Below are 19781 nucleotides of genomic sequence, written 5' to 3'. Positions count from 1 at the left end.
TTAGACATTGTCATGTAGTCATCCCTAGTAAGTTTATTGTAGACATTGTCATGTAGTCATCTCTAGTAAGTTTATAGTAGACATTGCTATGTAGTCATCTCTAGTAAGTTTATAGTAGACATTGCTATGTTGTCATCACTAGTAAGTTTACAGTAGACATTGTCATATAGTCATCTCTAGTAAGTTTACAGTAGACATTGTCATATAGTCATCTCTAGTAAGTTTATGGTAGACATTGCCATATAGTCATCACTTGTACGTTTATTGTAGACATTGTTATATAGTTGTCCCTAGTTAGTTTATAGTAGACATTGTCATATAGTCATCACTAGTACGTTTATGGTAGACATTGCCATATAGTCATCTGTAGTTAGTTTATAGTAGACATATTCATATAGTCATCACTAGTAAGTTTATAGTATACATTGTCATATAGTCATCACTAGTAAGTTTATAGTAGACATTGTCATATAGTCATCTCTAGTAAGTTTATGGTAGACATTGCCATATAGTCATCACTTGTACGTTTATTGTAGACATTGTCATATAGTCATCACTAGTAAGTTTATAGTAGACATTGTCATATAGTCATCTCTAGTAAGTTTATTGTAGACATTGTCATATAGTCATCACTAGTTAGTTTATAGTAGACATTGTCATATAGTCATCACTAGTAAGTTTTTTGTAGACATTGTCATATAGATGTCACTACTAAGCTTGTAATTGATGTTGGAATTCTTCTGGTATCTAAAACATTTTAAGAATTTTAATATTTCGTGTCTATTTTGATTTGGTTAGATGAATGTTCTGTGTTCAACCAGAAAGTTGTTCTTGCACACAAATTTGTAGTCGTGTCTTGTTTTAGTAGCAGGTAGTTGCACACAGAATGTGTTTATTAATTTTTGTTGTAGCTTGGTTTTTTATTGGTTATTCCCTGTTGATGTTATAATGGCTGTCTCTTGAGAAGGACTGCTGTATTATGGAATACACCATGCAAAGGTGGCTAATGTTTTTAATTGGTATGTCAGGTGATTCCTTGAGAAATTATCCTTTGTGATAGTACTGAAGTTTTTCATATAATGCAATGTGTGCTCTTTAAGTTTGGAACAAACAAGTCTTTTATTAACAGCAGAAGTGTCCAGTCTAAATAGTCTGTTATCTCATGCACATGTCCATTCTGACTCTTTCTGATCAAACAGTTTCAGATCTTGTTTGTGTTATATTCAGCCTCTTGCCTTCTTCATTGTCAGAGAAGTCAGTGTAAGTTTTGTAATACATTTTTTTAAATTATTTACAGCAACTTCTGTTGTTTTTATAAGGACAACTACTGGACGTACCAGCTTGTCAGTATTTGTTTCAATAGAAAGTACTTCACTCACAGTAAAAGTGTTTTAAAATTCTGAAGATGGCTAGAACTAGAATAAAATGACAGCCTTTCTGACGTGTAAAAGATGACTCATTGTGATGTTGTAGGTTATTGTGTTTTGCTACATTCAGTATTGTTTGTTTTTAAAAGATGACTCATTGTGATGTTATAGGTTATTGTGTTTTGCTACATTCAGTATTGTTTGTTTTTAAAAGATGACTCATTGTGATGTTGTAGGTTATTGTGTTTTGCTACATTCAGTATTGTTTGTTTTAAAAGATGACTCATTGTGATGTTGTAGGTTGTTGTGTTTTGCTACATTCAGTATTGTTTGTTTTTAAAAGATGACTCATTGTGATGTTGTAGGTTATTGTGTTTTGCTACATTCAGTATTGTTTGTTTTTAAAAGATGACTCATTGTGATGTTGTAGGTTGTTGTGTTTTGCTACATTCAGTATTGTTTGTTTTTAAAAGATGACTCATTGTGATGTTGTAGGTTATTGTGTTTTGCTACATTCAGTATTGTTTGTTTTTTACCTTTTTGGAATGTTTATTGTAAAGATTTGATCAAGATAATTTGGTGAAATCTTTCATTTCGTATGTAAAATATATATTTGTTTATATGCACGATGTTTTAAAAACACGTAGGTCAAGTAGCCTCCATAAAAAATAAATAGAAACCCTATAACCTGAGTGTTTTTGAAAAGTGGACCTTTCTTCTCCATGGACAAAGTTGTTTGTATGAATATCAGTTTATATGTTACTAGACACTGTGTAATCTGTAAAGTTGGGGACTCGCTTGGCACTAGCCACTTGATGTGTTAACATGTATTTGAAAGCTGATGGTCATGTGGTCTTTATTGGTTTTTACATGGTTAAATTGCAACATTGAATATTTGGCTGTCTTCTATACAAGTAAATTTAGAGTTAAATAGATATTAACCAATTCTCTTGGTGCTTAGATTCCAGAAGACCATTCTTACAGTTCCAAGAGTACTGTCAGACTTTACTGTCACCAATTGCTACCTTTTACAGCCATGTTTAAAGTGTGGAGCTGTCGATCAGAGGAAACATCTTCAGTTTGAAAGGTTTGTTTGTTTTGAAATAAATAAATATATATATATAAGAAATGTGGAGCTGTCGATCAGAGGAAACATCTTCAGTTTGAAAGGTTTGTGTGTTTTGAAATAAATAAATATATATAAGAAATGTGGAGCTGTCGATTATCAAAATCTTCAGTTTGAAAGGTTTGTGTGTCAACTAATGCTGTTTATCCTTGTTCTTTATAGAATGTAAGATAACACTTTGGTCAACTAATGCTGTTTATCCTTGTTCCTTATAGAATGTAAGATAACACTTTGGTCAGCTAATGCTGTTTATCCTTGTTCCTTATAGAATGTAAGATAACACTTTGGTCAACTAATGTGGTTTATCCTTGTTCCTTTTATTTAATTGTTGGTAAAACATTATTTTAAGGAAGGGGTGTAACTACAGATGTTGGTTGTTGTCAATAATGTTTCATCACTTATGGGTTAAGATGTTCCCGACAGTTGGAGCCCTATAGTAAAATTGAATGAAATGTTTTAGTTCTGCTTAGATCTGTGTCTGATACTTGTGGTAACAGCAAGGGGGGGGTTGTTTTCAGCTGTAATGATAACAGATACGTAAGTTTTGTATATGCATTCAGTTTCAATGTTCAGATGTCTTTTAGAACAGCTTTGCTAAACTGTCACAAAGCAGACTTGTTATTGTTTCAGAATCTTTGTTGATTGTTTTATGTTTGTTTCAGTCTCTCCGAGTGTATTGCTGTTCACTTTGTGGATGGTCTACTGACAAACAGTGTCAGTAGTTACGACTTTGCACATCACAATGTTCAGTACAAGGTGAAAGGAGTTATTCAGTATAAGACAAACTGTAGTCCAAAACATTTTGTCACTTGGATCCGAAATCCTACAGGTTTGTGAGGCTTTCTTTACTTAAACATTAAAGGTTTATTAAAAGTCATTTTTGGTTCTGTTTACGTAAAATTAGTCTTAAAAAGTATTCTACAAATAAGACACTAGTTCCTTTATGTAACTGGCACATTAGTGGGTTCAGGATTTTTAGAAGTGAGGGGTCATAATCTGGGGAACAAATAGCTTGATAAGAGATCATGAAAAATGTCTACAGCTCTGGTTCTAGAGATACAGAGTCAACAGGCTATGGAGTTGGTTGTTTGGAAGAGTTCTTTGGATTTGAACATAAGTTGAATTATTTATAAGTTGATTTTACGATTCAGTTAGTGGAGTAACCTTACATTTGTTTTTATGAATATTTATTTTACAAACAACAAGAGTAGTTTCATATAAATGTTCTCTAACTATATTGAATGAGCTCTGATCACTTGCTAAAAAATAACTTCTATGGACATTTCTAAAGTAACAATACCAACTTTTCACTTCAAGGAATTTGGTGTTTTGCATGTGGCAGGTTTAAAACCTTGATAAGGTTACATCAGATTAGGAGTTCAATTTCAGGTAATTTGCAGCTTTCACCATTTGAGAAAATATTCTGAAGAGGGTTGAAACTGAAATGAAATGTGCTAAAAGTACAATGTTTTATACAAGTGAAAGATTGCTCAGTGATGAAACATTGTACTAATATGTAATGATGAGTTAACATACCGTATAACATTGGACATTCTTTGGTAAGACAATAAATTTATAGAAGTTGTGTTAGATGGTGTTACTTTGTGAGCATTTAAAGTTCAGTCAATGTTGTTGTTGTTTTATGATGAATTGGTGACACTCTCAGGGATATGGTTTGTGATGAGGTACCTTCATGTGCCATTACTTAAGCTACCTGCTACAAAGTCAGTTTCATAGGGATATGGTTTGTGATGAGGTATCTTCATGTGCCATTACTTAAGCTACATGCTACAAAGTCAGTTTCATAGGGATATGGTTTGTGATGAGGTATCTTCATGTGCCATTACTTAAGCTACCTGCTACAAAGTCAGTTTCATAGGGATATGGTTTGTGATGAGGTATCTTCATGTGCCATTACTTAAGCTACCTGCTACAAAGTCAGTTTCATAGGGATATGGTTTGTGATGAGGTATCTTCATGTGCCATTACTTAAGCTACATGCTACAAAGTCAGTTTCATAGGGATATGGTTTGTGATGACGTATCTTCATGTGCCATTACTTAAGCTACATGCTACAAAGTCAGTTTCATAGGGATATGGTTTGTGATGAGGTATCTTCATGTGCCATTACTTAAGCTACCTGCTACAAAGTCAGTTTCATAGGGATATGGTTTGTGATGAGGTATCTTCATGTGCCATTACTTAAGCTACATGCTACAAAAGTCAGTTTCATAGGGATATGGTTTGTGATGAGGTATCTTCATGTGCCATTACTTAAGCTACATGCTACAAAGTCAGTTTCATAGGGATATGGTTTGTGATGAGGTATCTTCATGTGCCATTACTTAAGCTACATGCTACAAAGTCAGTTTCATAGGGATATGGTTTGTGATGAGGTATCTTCATGTGCCATTACTTAAGCTACATGCTACAAAGTCAGTTTCATAGGGATATGGTTTGTGATGAGGTATCTTCATGTGCCATTACTTAAGCTACATGCTACAAAGTCAGTTTCATAGGGATATGGTTTGTGATGAGGTATCTTCATGTGCCATTACTTAAGCTACCTGCTACAAAGTCAGTTTCATAGGGATATGGTTTGTGATGAGGTATCTTCATGTGCCATTACTTAAGCTACCTGCTACAAAGTCAGTTTCATAGGGATATGGTTTGTGATGAGGTATCTTCATGTGCCATTACTTAAGCTACATGCTACAAAGTCAGTTTCATAGGGATATGGTTTGTGATGAGGTATCTTCATGTGCCATTACTTAAGCTACCTGCTACAAAGTCAGTTTCATAGGGATATGGTTTGTGATGAGGTATCTTCATGTGCCATTACTTAAGCTACATGCTACAAAAAAAGTCAGTTTCATAGGGATATGGTTTGTGATGAGGTATCTTCATGTGCCATTACTTAAGCTACCTGTTACAAAGTCAGTTTCATAGGGATATGGTTTGTGATGAGGTATCTTCATGTGCCATTACTTAAGCTACATGCTACAAAGTCAGTTTCATAGGGATATGGTTTGTGATGACGTATCTTCATGTGCCATTACTTAAGCTACATGCTACAAAGTCAGTTTCATAGGGATATGGTTTGTGATGAGGTATCTTCATGTGCCATTACTTAAGCTACCTGCTACAAAGTCAGTTTCATAGGGATATGGTTTGTGATGAGGTATCTTCATGTGCCATTACTTAAGCTACATGCTACAAAAAAAGTCAGTTTCATAGGGATATGGTTTGTGATGAGGTATCTTCATGTGCCATTACTTAAGCTACCTGCTACAAAGTCAGTTTCATAGGGATATGGTTTGTGATGAGGTATCTTCATGTGCCATTACTTAAGCTACATGCTACAAAGTCAGTTTCATAGGGATATGGTTTGTGATGAGGTATCTTCATGTGCCATTACTTAAGCTACATGCTACAAAGTCAGTTTCATAGGGATATGGTTTGTGATGAGGTATCTTCATGTGCCATTACTTAAGCTACATGCTACAAAGTCAGTTTCATAGGGATATGGTTTGTGATGAGGTATCTCTCATGTGGCATTACTTAAGCTACATGCTACAAAGTCAGTTTCATAGGGATATGGTTTGTGATGAGGTATCTTCATGTGCCATTACTTAAGCTACATGCTACAAAGTCAGTTTCATAGGGATATGGTTTGTGATGAGGTATCTTCATGTGCCATTACTTAAGCTACCTGCTACAAAGTCAGTTTCATAGGGATATGGTTTGTGATGAGGTATCTTCATGTGCCATTACTTAAGCTACCTGCTACAAAGTCAGTTTCATAGGGATATGGTTTGTGATGAGGTATCTTCATGTGCCATTACTTAAGCTACATGCTACAAAGTCAGTTTCATAGGGATATGGTTTGTGATGAGGTATCTTCATGTGCCATTACTTAAGCTACATGCTACAAAGTCAGTTTCATAGGGATATGGTTTGTGATGAGGTATCTTCATGTGCCATTACTTAAGCTACCTGCTACAAAGTCAGTTTCATAGGGATATGGTTTGTGATGAGGTATCTTCATGTGCCATTACTTAAGCTACATGCTACAAAAGTCAGTTTCATAGGGATATGGTTTGTGATGAGGTATCTTCATGTGCCATTACTTAAGCTACCTGCTACAAAGTCAGTTTCATAGGGATATGGTTTGTGATGAGGTATCTTCATGTGCCATTACTTAAGCTACCTGCTACAAAGTCAGTTTCATAGGGATATGGTTTGTGATGAGGTATCTTCATGTGCCATTACTTAAGCTACATGCTACAAAGTCAGTTTCATAGGGATATGGTTTGTGATGAGGTATCTTCATGTGCCATTACTTAAGCTACATGCTACAAAGTCAGTTTCATAGGGATATGGTTTGTGATGAGGTATCTTCATGTGCCATTACTTAAGCTACCTGCTACAAAGTCAGTTTCATAGGGATATGGTTTGTGATGAGGTATCTTCATGTGCCATTACTTAAGCTACCTGCTACAAAGTCAGTTTCATAGGGATATGGTTTGTGATGAGGTATCTTCATGTGCCATTACTTAAGCTACATGCTACAAAGTCAGTTTCATAGGGATATGGTTTGTGATGAGGTATCTTCATGTGCCATTACTTAAGCTACCTGCTACAAAGTCAGTTTCATAGGGATATGGTTTGTGATGAGGTATCTTCATGTGCCATTACTTAAGCTACATGCTACAAAAAAGTCAGTTTCATAGGGATATGGTTTGTGATGAGGTATCTTCATGTGCCATTACTTAAGCTACCTGCTACAAAGTCAGTTTCATAGGGATATGGTTTGTGATGAGGTATCTTCATGTGCCATTACTTAAGCTACATGCTACAAAGTCAGTTTCATAGGGATATGGTTTGTGATGAGGTATCTTCATGTGCCATTACTTAAGCTACATGCTACAAAGTCAGTTTCATAGGGATATGGTTTGTGATGAGGTATCTTCATGTGCCATTACTTAAGCTACATGCTACAAAGTCAGTTTCATAGGGATATGGTTTGTGATGAGGTATCTTCATGTGCCATTACTTAAGCTACATGCTACAAAAGTCAGTTTCATAGGGATATGGTTTGTGATGAGGTATCTTCATGTGCCATTACTTAAGCTACCTGCTACAAAGTCAGTTTCATAGGGATATGGTTTGTGATGAGGTATCTTCATGTGCCATTACTTAAGCTACATGCTACAAAGTCAGTTTCATAGGGATATGGTTTGTGATGAGGTATCTTCATGTGCCATTACTTAAGCTACATGCTACAAAGTCAGGTTCATAGGGATATGGTTTGTGATGAGGTATCTTCATGTGCCATTACTTAAGCTACATGCTACAAAGTCAGTTTCATAGGGATATGGTTTGTGATGAGGTATCTTCATGTGCCATTACTTAAGCTACATGCTACAAAGTCAGTTTCATAGGGATATGGTTTGTGATGAGGTATCTTCATGTGCCATTACTTAAGCTACATGCTACAAAGTCAGTTTCATAGGGATATGGTTTGTGATGAGGTATCTTCATGTGCCATTACTTAAGCTACATGCTACAAAGTCAGTTTCATAGGGATATGGTTTGTGATGAGGTATCTTCATGTGCCATTACTTAAGCTACCTGCTACAAAGTCAGTTTCATAGGGATATGGTTTGTGATGAGGTATCTTCATGTGCCATTACTTAAGCTACATGCTACAAAGTCAGTTTCATAGGGATATGGTTTGTGATGAGGTATCTTCATGTGCCATTACTTAAGCTACATGCTACAAAGTCAGTTTCATAGGGATATGGTTTGTGATGAGGTATCTTCATGTGCCATTACTTAAGCTACATGCTACAAAGTCAGTTTCATAGGGATATGGTTTGTGATGAGGTATCTTCATGTGCCATTACTTAAGCTACATGCTACAAAGTCAGTTTCATAGGGATATGGTTTGTGATGAGGTATCTTCATGTGCCATTACTTAAGCTACATGCTACAAAGTCAGTTTCATAGGGATATGGTTTGTGATGAGGTATCTTCATGTGCCATTACTTAAGCTACATGCTACAAAGTCAGTTTCATAGGGATATGGTTTGTGATGAGGTATCTTCATGTGCCATTACTTAAGCTACATGCTACAAAGTCAGTTTCATAGGGATATGGTTTGTGATGAGGTATCTTCATGTGCCATTACTTAAGCTACATGCTACAAAGTCAGTTTCATAGGGATATGGTTTGTGATGAGGTATCTTCATGTGCCATTACTTAAGCTACATGCTACAAAGTCAGTTTCATAGGGATATGGTTTGTGATGAGGTATCTTCATGTGCCATTACTTAAGCTACATGCTACAAAGTCAGTTTCATAGGGATATGGTTTGTGATGAGGTATCTTCATGTGCCATTACTTAAGCTACATGCTACAAAGTCAGTTTCATAGGGATATGGTTTGTGATGAGGTATCTTCATGTGCCATTACTTAAGCTACCTGCTACAAAGTCAGTTTCATAGGGATATGGTTTGTGATGAGGTATCTTCATGTGCCATTACTTAAGCTACCTGCTACAAAGTCAGTTTCATAGGGATATGGTTTGTGATGAGGTATCTTCATGTGCCATTACTTAAGCTACATGCTACAAAGTCAGTTTCATAGGGATATGGTTTGTGATGAGGTATCTTCATGTGCCATTACTTAAGCTACCTGCTACAAAGTCAGTTTCATAGGGATATGGTTTGTGATGAGGTATCTTCATGTGCCATTACTTAAGCTACATGCTACAAAAGTCAGTTTCATAGGGATATGGTTTGTGATGAGGTATCTTCATGTGCCATTACTTAAGCTACCTGTTACAAAGTCAGTTTCATAGGGATATGGTTTGTGATGAGGTATCTTCATGTGCCATTACTTAAGCTACATGCTACAAAGTCAGTTTCATAGGGATATGGTTTGTGATGAGGTATCTTCATGTGCCATTACTTAAGCTACATGCTACAAAGTCAGTTTCATAGGGATATGGTTTGTGATGAGGTATCTTCATGTGCCATTACTTAAGCTACCTGCTACAAAGTCAGTTTCATAGGGATATGGTTTGTGATGAGGTATCTCCATGTGCCATTACTTAAGCTACATGCTACAAAAAAGTCAGTTTCATAGGGATATGGTTTGTGATGAGGTATCTTCATGTGCCATTACTTAAGCTACCTGCTACAAAGTCAGTTTCATAGGGATATGGTTTGTGATGAGGTATCTTCATGTGCCATTACTTAAGCTACATGCTACAAAGTCAGTTTCATAGGGATATGGTTTGTGATGAGGTATCTTCATGTGCCATTACTTAAGCTACATGCTACAAAGTCAGGTTCATAGGGATATGGTTTGTGATGAGGTATCTTCATGTGCCATTACTTAAGCTACATGCTACAAAGTCAGTTTCATAGGGATATGGTTTGTGATGAGGTATCTTCATGTGGCATTACTTAAGCTACATGCTACAAAGTCAGTTTCATAGGGATATGGTTTGTGATGAGGTATCTTCATGTGCCATTACTTAAGCTACATGCTACAAAGTCAGTTTCATAGGGATATGGTTTGTGATGAGGTATCTTCATGTGCCATTACTTAAGCTACCTGCTACAAAAGTCAGTTTCATAGGGATATGGTTTGTGATGAGGTATCTTCATGTGCCATTACTTAAGCTACATGCTACAAAAAGTCAGTTTCATAGGGATATGGTTTGTGATGAGGTATCTTCATGTGCCATTACTTAAGCTACCTGCTACAAAGTCAGTTTCATAGGGATATGGTTTGTGATGAGGTATCTTCATGTGCCATTACTTAAGCTACATGCTACAAAGTCAGTTTCATAGGGATATGGTTTGTGATGACGTATCTTCATGTGCCATTACTTAAGCTACATGCTACAAAGTCAGTTTCATAGGGATATGGTTTGTGATGAGGTATCTTCATGTGCCATTACTTAAGCTACATGCTACAAAGTCAGTTTCATAGGGATATGGTTTGTGATGAGGTATCTTCATGTGCCATTACTTAAGCTACATGCTACAAAGTCAGTTTCATAGGGATATGGTTTGTGATGAGGTATCTTCATGTGCCATTACTTAAGCTACATGCTACAAAAAAGTCAGTTTCATAGGGATATGGTTTGTGATGAGGTATCTTCATGTGCCATTACTTAAGCTACATGCTACAAAGTCAGTTTCATAGGGATATGGTTTGTGATGAGGTATCTTCATGTGCCATTACTTAAGCTACATGCTACAAAGTCAGTTTCATAGGGATATGGTTTGTGATGAGGTATCTTCATGTGCCATTACTTAAGCTACATGCTACAAAAGTCAGTTTCATAGGGATATGGTTTGTGATGAGGTATCTTCATGTGCCATTACTTAAGCTACATGCTACAAAGTCAGTTTCATAGGGATATGGTTTGTGATGAGGTATCTTCATGTGCCATTACTTAAGCTACATGCTACAAAGTCAGTTTCATAGGGATATGGTTTGTGATGAGGTATCTTCATGTGCCATTACTTAAGCTACATGCTACAAAGTCAGTTTCATATCATAAAAGTCGTATTTCATTCTCTGATTGGTGAAAATACTATGAAGTAACTGAAACTGTACCTTAACCCATTGACTGTGACTGGAACACATATGGTCTCTAAACATCTTTTTCTTGCTTTAGTAACAGTTCAAAATGATCATTTAGCATAATGTTGCTTGCAGAGTAGCCAGCACTTGATCAGATGACCATGTGGTATAATTTTACTTGCAAACAGAGTAGCCAACACTGGATAAGATGATACTGTGGTTCAATGGTGTGCAAACTTTGTTCACCTTAAGATGACCTAAGAAGGTCAAAACATTGTTTTGTACTGTATTTTAATACCCATATCATTAGAATACACAGTAAAGTTTTTTCCTTGATACAAAGACTCTCTTTGATCTCTCTATTCCTCATGACAGTTTTAACAATGAAGGAATAATGTTAAGGCATAACAATACTAAAATTACCAAAGGAACAATAATCTTTGTCTTGTTTAGAAAGGAAATTACCAACCAATTGTCAAGCTCTATATATTTTGATAGTTTTTAAATTTAAGAATGTTTACAGTTCTTTCAGGAAAAAAAATAATTTTGTTCATAAAGGTTTTCCCACACAAATTTCAAAAAGTGGAATTCATATTAGTGGCAGATCACATTTTAATACTACAATAGCTGTATGCAATTCAAACATTTGTTTATAGCAGTAGAGATTTTGAACTACGTATATACAGGGTGGCCCGTAAGTCCCTACCCATCCATATATCTTATGTATCCAGTGTATCTGTGTGCTGTCCCTAATTCTCGCTGCATAATATTATGCGATGCCATGCTCTGTGAGACATTTTCAAGTGTAAATGGGTTTACATCTGCCATATTTCTCTAAAAAAAAAGAAACAAATTTATAATACATGCGTAATTGAATATAACAATAACATATGGATGTGTAGGGACTTATGGGCCACTCTGGATATGTGTCTGCGTATTTTTTATGTTTTTTAATTTCATGACATTCTGTATGTGGGTGAATAATACTATAGCAGCAGGTAAGTATTTCATTACTGTACATTTCTCTGTAAGAAATTTGACTTCACTAATTCAAGATGTATTAGGTTTTGTGATTGTAAAACACAAGTTTATGTAAAAGAAAATTGATTAATTTCTGAAAGTTTAATGTAGAATCATGAACGTCTTGTAAAGGTCTTTCAAATACATACAAGATTACACAAAATAACACTAAAAAATAACACTTTGAATTGTAAGAAATAACACTTTAATAGTTGATTTTACAATAAACATCTGAAGATACAAAAGTAACTTTTATAGAAAACACCTGGCTATGTTGTGATGATCTCCAAGGTTCCAAAGTCGCCTTCCAACAAGAGGACCCTCAAATATTGGCTTCACAAATGCATGTTTTAGTGTGGGAAAAGGAGCAGAGTGATACGGTGGTACCTGGATATCTCGATCAAGACAAAACTTTGACACAGTCGTCATCATGTGGTTCGTCTGTACATTTACTTCAAAATGCAGTGTCACATCCCTCCTTAGTACAAGTTCCAGGAAGTGCCTTACCAAAAGAAACACCTTTTGTTTCAAGAAGTATTGGACCTGACAGTACGCTTACATCTGCTGAGCTTCAGGAGGGCATTGAGTCGTTAGCAGTCTGTAGTAAGATCCAAACCACACTTGTGACTTCTGAGAAACATTCAACTTTAGCTCCTTCGATGACTGATTCATGTAGTGAATGTCTTAAGCCACCTCATCTGGCTGATTTAAAAGATGAGAATATAACACCAGTAATAGAATACAATAAATTATCTTGTAATCCTGTATTTGTGACAACTACAAGTGTGAACATGACATCTTTTGTGAATTCTCAGGTTACATCAGAATCTAATTGTCAACCTGCAGTTATGATAACATCTATTGTGAATTCTACATTTCTGACACCTAGTGTTCAGCCTACAGTCATGACGACATCTTCTGTAAATGCTACACTACTGACATCTGGTGTTCAGCCTACAGTCATGACGACATCTTCTGTAAATTCTACACTACTGACATCTGGTGTTCAGCCTACAGTCATGACGACATCTTCTGTAAATGCTACACTACTGACATCTGGTGTTCAGCCTACAGTCATGACGACATCTTCTGTAAATGCTACACTACTGACATCTGGTGTTCAGCCTACAGTCATGACGACATCTTCTGTAAATTCTACACTACTGACATCTGGTGTTCAGCCTACAGTCATGACGACATCTTCTGTAAATTCTACACTACTGACATCTGGTGTTCAGCCTACAGTCATGACGACATCTTCTGTAAATTCTACACTACTGACATCTGGTGTTCAGCCTACAGTTATGACAAAATATATGAATTCTAGAATAAGGCCATCTGATGTTCAGTCTGAAGTCATAACACGAATGACTGCAAATCCTACACTACTGGTTACTGGTATTCAGCCTACAGTCATGACACCTACTATGAGTTCTACACCCCTGACACAGTCTACTGTGAATCATATACTACTGACATCTGGTGTTCAGTCTAGCGTCATAACGAAGTCCAATCAGAATCCTTCCATACTGGTATCTGGTGTTCAACCTACAGTTGTGACACAATCTGCTGTGAATCCTAAACTACTGAAATCTGGTGTATATCCTACAGTGATGACACAATCTGCTGCGAATTGTATACTAGTAACAACTGGTGTTCATCCTTCAATCATGACATCTGCTGTGAGACCTACACTAGTGACATCTGGTGTTCAGCCTATAGTCATGACAACATCAATGAATCCTACACTATTGACCTCTGGTGGCGAGTCTAAGGTCATGACACAGTCCACTGTAAATCCTACACTACTGCTATCTGGTGTTCAGCCTCTGATCATAACATCTACTGTGAGCCCTACACTACTACCCTCTGGTGTTCAGCCTACAGTCATCACAACATCTGTGAATTGTACAACTGCAGTTTCTAATGTTCAGTCTATGACCATTCCAACATCAACTCTGAACCCTACAGTTATGAACACAGCTAGTGCAGAGTCTACATGTATGACATCTTGTGTAACTCATATGGCCATGTCAGAATTGTCCAGTTTAGTGCCTGTTGGCAGGGATGCAGAAAATTATGCAACTGACTTTACCCATGACTTAGCAGTTTCATCAACAGACAATGGCAGGAAGCAGACTGCCATATACATCATGACCAGAGATGATGACAAAGAGCCTAAGCTACACCTGTTGACTACAGTACCAGCTGACACTAGTTCTGCTAAGGCTTTACTTGAGAGTACAGGGATAGTTTCTAGTAGCGAATCTGTCAGTCCTCAGTATTCTTCTGATGTTAACTATGGCAGAATTAGTCAGGAACTTGAAGCATGTCACGCCGACAGGTTTGTATCTACGCGTAGCCAGTCTTTTCTCCAAAACCGTTTACTGAAAAGAAAGAAAACTGCAAAAAGAATGGTTAATACAAGACCAGCTCAGAAGAGGAACTCTCACAATACAGAATATTTCAACAATCCTAAAATTTCTCTAGAATTTGATGAAAATGTAGTCCCTTTAGGTGATAATATTAAGCCTTGCAAGACAAAGAAGCTACAAAAAGTGTCAGAAGGATCTCAGAAGAAAGTGAAGCAACTTGAACAGTTAGAAGTAACAAGAAAAGAAAACATACTTGCTGCTCAGTCTGTACCATCAAGTGTAGCAGAGTACGTGGGTCTGTCAGGCTCCATACCTAGTCCAAGTGACAGATCCATAGCATCAGAGGGAGAGGCAAGTCTCTTGAGCTCATCAGGAATATTTGATTGTGGTTCAACAGATGTCAGTTCCTCAGAGAGTGGAAGCAAGAAAACATCTTTATCAAAACAGTTTTTTGTTAAGCAGATTAAAACCTTGGTGAAAGAAAAATGTCGAAGCAGTGGTTACGAAGGCTACAAGCCCAAATTAACACCAGTAAGGACTAACCCTACTAGTCGCAAGAGGAAGATGAATTCCACGGCGTCTTTTAATGAGGAACCAGACGAAGTAAGTCCAAAGTTTTTAAAAAGTACAGAAATAGCACAAGATGAAGGTAGTTATTTGGTAAATAAAATTAACCAGAAATCAGTTTGGAGTGATAATATAATAACTGAACTGTTTGGTTAGATTAGATTTTATGGTTTTGTCCTCTGTTTCAGTTAGAAATTCACATTGTGCAAATATTACTTAGTTAGTTAATAATACATACCCCATATTTTCTAATGAATGTTCATGACCATGTCACTCAAATCTGTAATATGTTTGGATCATCATGTTTTAAAAGTTAAAATTTGTGAAAACTTAAAATAAGTTTAAGAGTTTACTCTGTTGTCTGTTATTTCCAGTTTTCTATTAAAAACATTTTTACACTTAGAGAAGTCTGTGGTACAAACAAACAATAAATTCCTACATTACTTTTAATTTTTAGTACTACTTGATAGAGTAATTAAAACTGACTTCTTCTTTTAGAACATGTGTAGAGTATAAAGTGTCTAACATTTGATTGAAAATAAACAGTTGACATTTAGGTTTCCAAAATGACTGCTATATTCATTAACAAAATAAAAGCTGTGACATCACATTAGGAGGCCACAAAAGTTGGCTCAGTGGGAGTTTGGGAACACAGAGTTTAAACAATTAGGGCCATAATGAATTGATCCAATGTGTAACCAGTCAAGCCAATCGTAAAGTAGCTTTCGATTACACTTGAGTAAAATTTTTGAATGTGCATTAGATTGATAAATTATTGATCTGTTGATCAGCATATTGGCTGGACACAGTGTGGAAGTTTATTAAAATCCATTACTTGTGAGGGTTTTATAGGGAAGCTAGTTTATTAACTTTAAAATGGTTATTTGAAAGCTAACCCTGTAAAACATCTGGATTTTCATCATGCTGTAGCCTGAACAGGTTAAACCATAAGAAATACCTTAAATGTAAAGAGTTGGTGATAACACCTTTTTAAGCCTAAACAACTAATATTTCAACTTCCTAAAACTAAATTTTATACAGGGATTCCTTATAAACAAAACAATAACCAGAATGTAACAGTTTTTACATTAAAAAATAATTTATTGAATTCAAAAATTGTCTTGATTGTAAGTGCCATTGTTTAATCTGCTATTTTCAAATAAGTAAAAAGTATTGATGATACAGACCATACTAACTTTGTTTTAATTTACCGATTTATGGAATTTTAGAAACTTAATATTTGTGCTATAAACAGTTCACAGTAATTTGAAACTTTGAACAAAATATAACACTGTTCAAGGAATTATGTTAACTTGTATTCAAACTTTCAACAAGCCCCGTAATGTCTTCAGTGATATTTAATTTAGGGTTTATATGTTGAGTAAGAGATACCAGATGCTATCAGTTTGTAACTGTGGACTTGTACAGCAGAAATTTGTACCATAGTATACCACTTAACCCTGTAGTGGTTGTCTGACAGCAATTATAATACTGTGAAAAATGTTGCAAGGTAGTCAAGTTTGTCTGTAAGGAATTTGAAATTACACAAGACTTGTTTAATAAATGAGTTAGCTTCACAAATGTCAAAATAATCCATTAACGTATTGTCTGATAGTTAAATATTACTTGTTTTCCTTTTAATTTAAATCTAAAGCAGATGACCTGATAAATGAATCAATGTTTTCCCATGTATGTCGTGTCATACAATATTGGGAGTAAATAATCAGTGAATGTTGTATGTTTGTTGAATTCTTAAATGTACGATGACATCGGCCGTTTCAAATAAACATCGAACTTGACCATTCCAACAGTTTATTGTTTCAACAATATTTATTCCCCAAAAATAAACATAGCAGTGAAGGTAAAGAAAACCAAAGCTGATATTATTCCAGTTTTATTGTAGCTTTGATCATGCAAAGTAACTACCTGTTTGTAAATAATAAAGTATCCAAATATTACCAATAAACTTTTCACACACACAAAACAATACTGAGGTGGGGTTGTTTGAAAACAGAAACATTTAATATTAGTAACATGTTCTGGTGTCAGATTTTTATCTATAGATTGGATTAGTGTTTTTTACACTCAAAACGTTGTAGTGATTAACAAAGAACTCACTTTATATTTTGTGCAGTAGATAAGGTTAACAGTACTGAACTTTCTAACTTGGGAAAACTTCCTTCAAATGCTGCATTTAAGTGTAAACAAAGTTACTCAAGAATGTAAAAATTATTTTTATTTATGAAAAGAATTACTTTATCAATAACTTAGTAGTAAATCTTACATTGATTTTAAAGTGAAAAACAAACCCCCACTCATATATTCAAAACTAACTTTAGTTATAAGTCAGATTCAACACAACAAGAAAGAGATATGGGTACAGAACATCTATGTACTCAGAATAGATACAACATTGAAAGTATTTAACTTAAATACAAAATTCAATTTTATGTGCCAATGAATTATCTCCCCCACAGAATACTAATGATTCTGTTGTTATAGTAACATTTATGCCTTAAGCTAACCACAATGTACTGTATGTGATTTTACCCTGAAGTTGAAGAGAAGAAAGACAGTAAAACATATCTACACTGAATGCAAAGCTGATGACACAGTAAAATATTGTAATCGTGCTCCCAAAGGCTGTAAGATCAGCCTAGCTTTAATACCAAAATATAAAACAGCGTGAAAACAAGTTTTATGTTTTGTGTGTTTTATTAACATAAACTGTTATTTTAATTTCCCTTTTAGTTTTCGAAAAATGCAAGTTCCTGAGAATTCATAAGTTGCACCCTGTCACAACTAGTAGAATACTTTCACTCCCCACTCTGCTGTCATAACATGAATGTGTGTGCTAGTCCTGACTAGAAGTATCTTCTAGAAACTGCCATTTTGACTCCTTTATTAGCTATTCCCCCCTTTTAATAATTCAGAAAAATCTCTTATCTTAGTTATATTTACCCCCAGTTAATAACAGTTTTACTCTTATATGATTTGCCATACTGTAAGATATGCATGTTTCAACAGTATTACTGTGTTTGTCTTTTGTTTGACAACACACTGACATCCTCATAGGTACACTTCTGTTTAATATTGTTAACACTTCAACATGGATATACTGGTATTTAGGCGTGTATAACTGCATACAGCATTAAAAGATTGTCCTATTTTTACAAATATACTCTGAATGTAATGTTAATAGGAAAATACAAATGTGAAATCTTCACTTGTGTACATATGAGTGGGCTTCATGACTTACTGTGGAAAACAGAGATTTATAAATATTACTGTTTACTTACAACATTATCTGCTCAAAACCACTACTGTAATTTATACTAAACTTCCTTGTTCAAGTTCTATAAGAATAAATAGATTTTTATCAACTGTATACATTTATCGTGTTTTGGTTAAAACGTGAGTAGAATTTAACAATGCTTAACGAGAGACTGTATCGTAGAGTTCCTTGTCTATATCACACCACGTGGGACGTTAAGTGGGTAGCACTTGCATGTGACAATACACTCGCTTAGGATTGTTGGCGGGAGTATTTCTGACAACAGTTCAAGATGTACAGAAGAAATCAATGGCACATGGGACTTGAAATTGCCAGTTCTCAGTTTACTGTTCCTCAATAAATCCTTATATTTCCAACCAAGTTCTGACACTTTAAATTCTTAAACTGAACTGTTATAACACAAACAATAAAGCAGTGGTCAGACAAATTATGTACTTATAACAAAACACTTGTGGCATCATTCGACTCTTCCTGTTTTAATGTAAAAATTAAGATAAGTTTTGTAATGTGATGCTTATTACACTACAAACCCTTGTGCAAGAAAATGACACACATTTCAGTCAGATGTTTTGGGTCTCCATGCATAAGAAAATACTCAACTATATATAAATCACAGACATGAAATTCCATATTCCTGGTACTGAAAACAAGAAATAATTACAGTCTAAAACCTCTTCCTAAAGCTTCTCTCTGTACCAAGTGAAACTGGATGAGGAAGAGTCCACGGACTTTTGGATGAAGGTAATACTGATATATGGAATTAGAGTCATCGGCAGTTTGGAAGGAGGCCTCTGATTGGTCGTCTTCTCTAGTTAACCACTGAGCTCCGATGGAGGTGAACTGAGCAGTTTTGTGTATGTAATCAGCAACTCTCTCTAGATTACTCTCCTGAGTCTACACATTGGGATAAATCACAGATGTTATTCCATAAAATAATGTAAATGCTACCAGTAAAATGTTTATAATCAAAACAACTTCTAAGAGTAAGTAAAAAATAATACACCAACTTGGGTAAGAAATATTATCCACTCTAGTTCTGTTTGTACTCACAGCCTTCATTTCAGGTGGAAGTTTCCCGATCTTTTCACGTAACGCGAGGTATATTGCACTCAGATCACCAACTGACCCACGACACTCCACTTCCGTTATGGCAAAGGTCTGTTGTTGTGTGTCTTCTTCTTTGTTTATTACGCACAAAACCTAGTGGAAATAATCAGGGAATAGTTGATACCTTTATATATTAGATTCATGGTGACCTCTTGTTAATCCAAGAACCATTAAACAAGATAAACATAATATAAACAAGATATTTCAGTTGTTGTTTGTTAAGTCAGCAAATCAACGACAGAGTGTTTAGCTCAAAGCTTAAATTATAACCCTACATTCTGTGAAGAAACGGGAAAAATACGAGTCCAAGAAAATAT

The 19781-nt window shown here is 35.4% G+C and overlaps 2 protein-coding genes across 3 annotated transcripts in view; one reads left to right on the top strand and one right to left on the bottom strand.

Moving 5' to 3' along the window:
• The window catches only part of LOC143246712 (uncharacterized), a 36881-nt gene extending 20011 nt beyond the window's left edge, over positions 1-16870 (top strand). For both annotated transcript variants that reach the window (XM_076493803.1, XM_076493802.1), the window contains exons 2-4: positions 2329-2454; positions 3156-3322; positions 12379-16870. In XM_076493803.1, coding sequence (XP_076349918.1) covers positions 2329-2454; positions 3156-3322; positions 12379-15218 — 3133 coding nt within the window. In that variant the 3' untranslated portion in view covers positions 15219-16870. The remainder of the gene's footprint in view (positions 1-2328; positions 2455-3155; positions 3323-12378) is intronic.
• Positions 16858-19781, bottom strand: part of LOC143245801 (intermembrane lipid transfer protein VPS13B-like) — a 136346-nt gene continuing 133422 nt past the window's right edge. The window contains 2 exon segments of the mRNA XM_076492054.1: positions 16858-19251; positions 19408-19557. Coding sequence (XP_076348169.1) covers positions 19015-19251; positions 19408-19557 — 387 coding nt within the window. The 3' untranslated portion in view covers positions 16858-19014.

Source organism: Tachypleus tridentatus, chromosome 3 (genome assembly GCF_004210375.1).
Source record: "Tachypleus tridentatus isolate NWPU-2018 chromosome 3, ASM421037v1, whole genome shotgun sequence".
In the NCBI taxonomy this organism is placed as follows: domain Eukaryota; kingdom Metazoa; phylum Arthropoda; class Merostomata; order Xiphosura; family Limulidae; genus Tachypleus; species Tachypleus tridentatus.
This window is presented reverse-complemented; position numbering and strand designations above follow the sequence as displayed.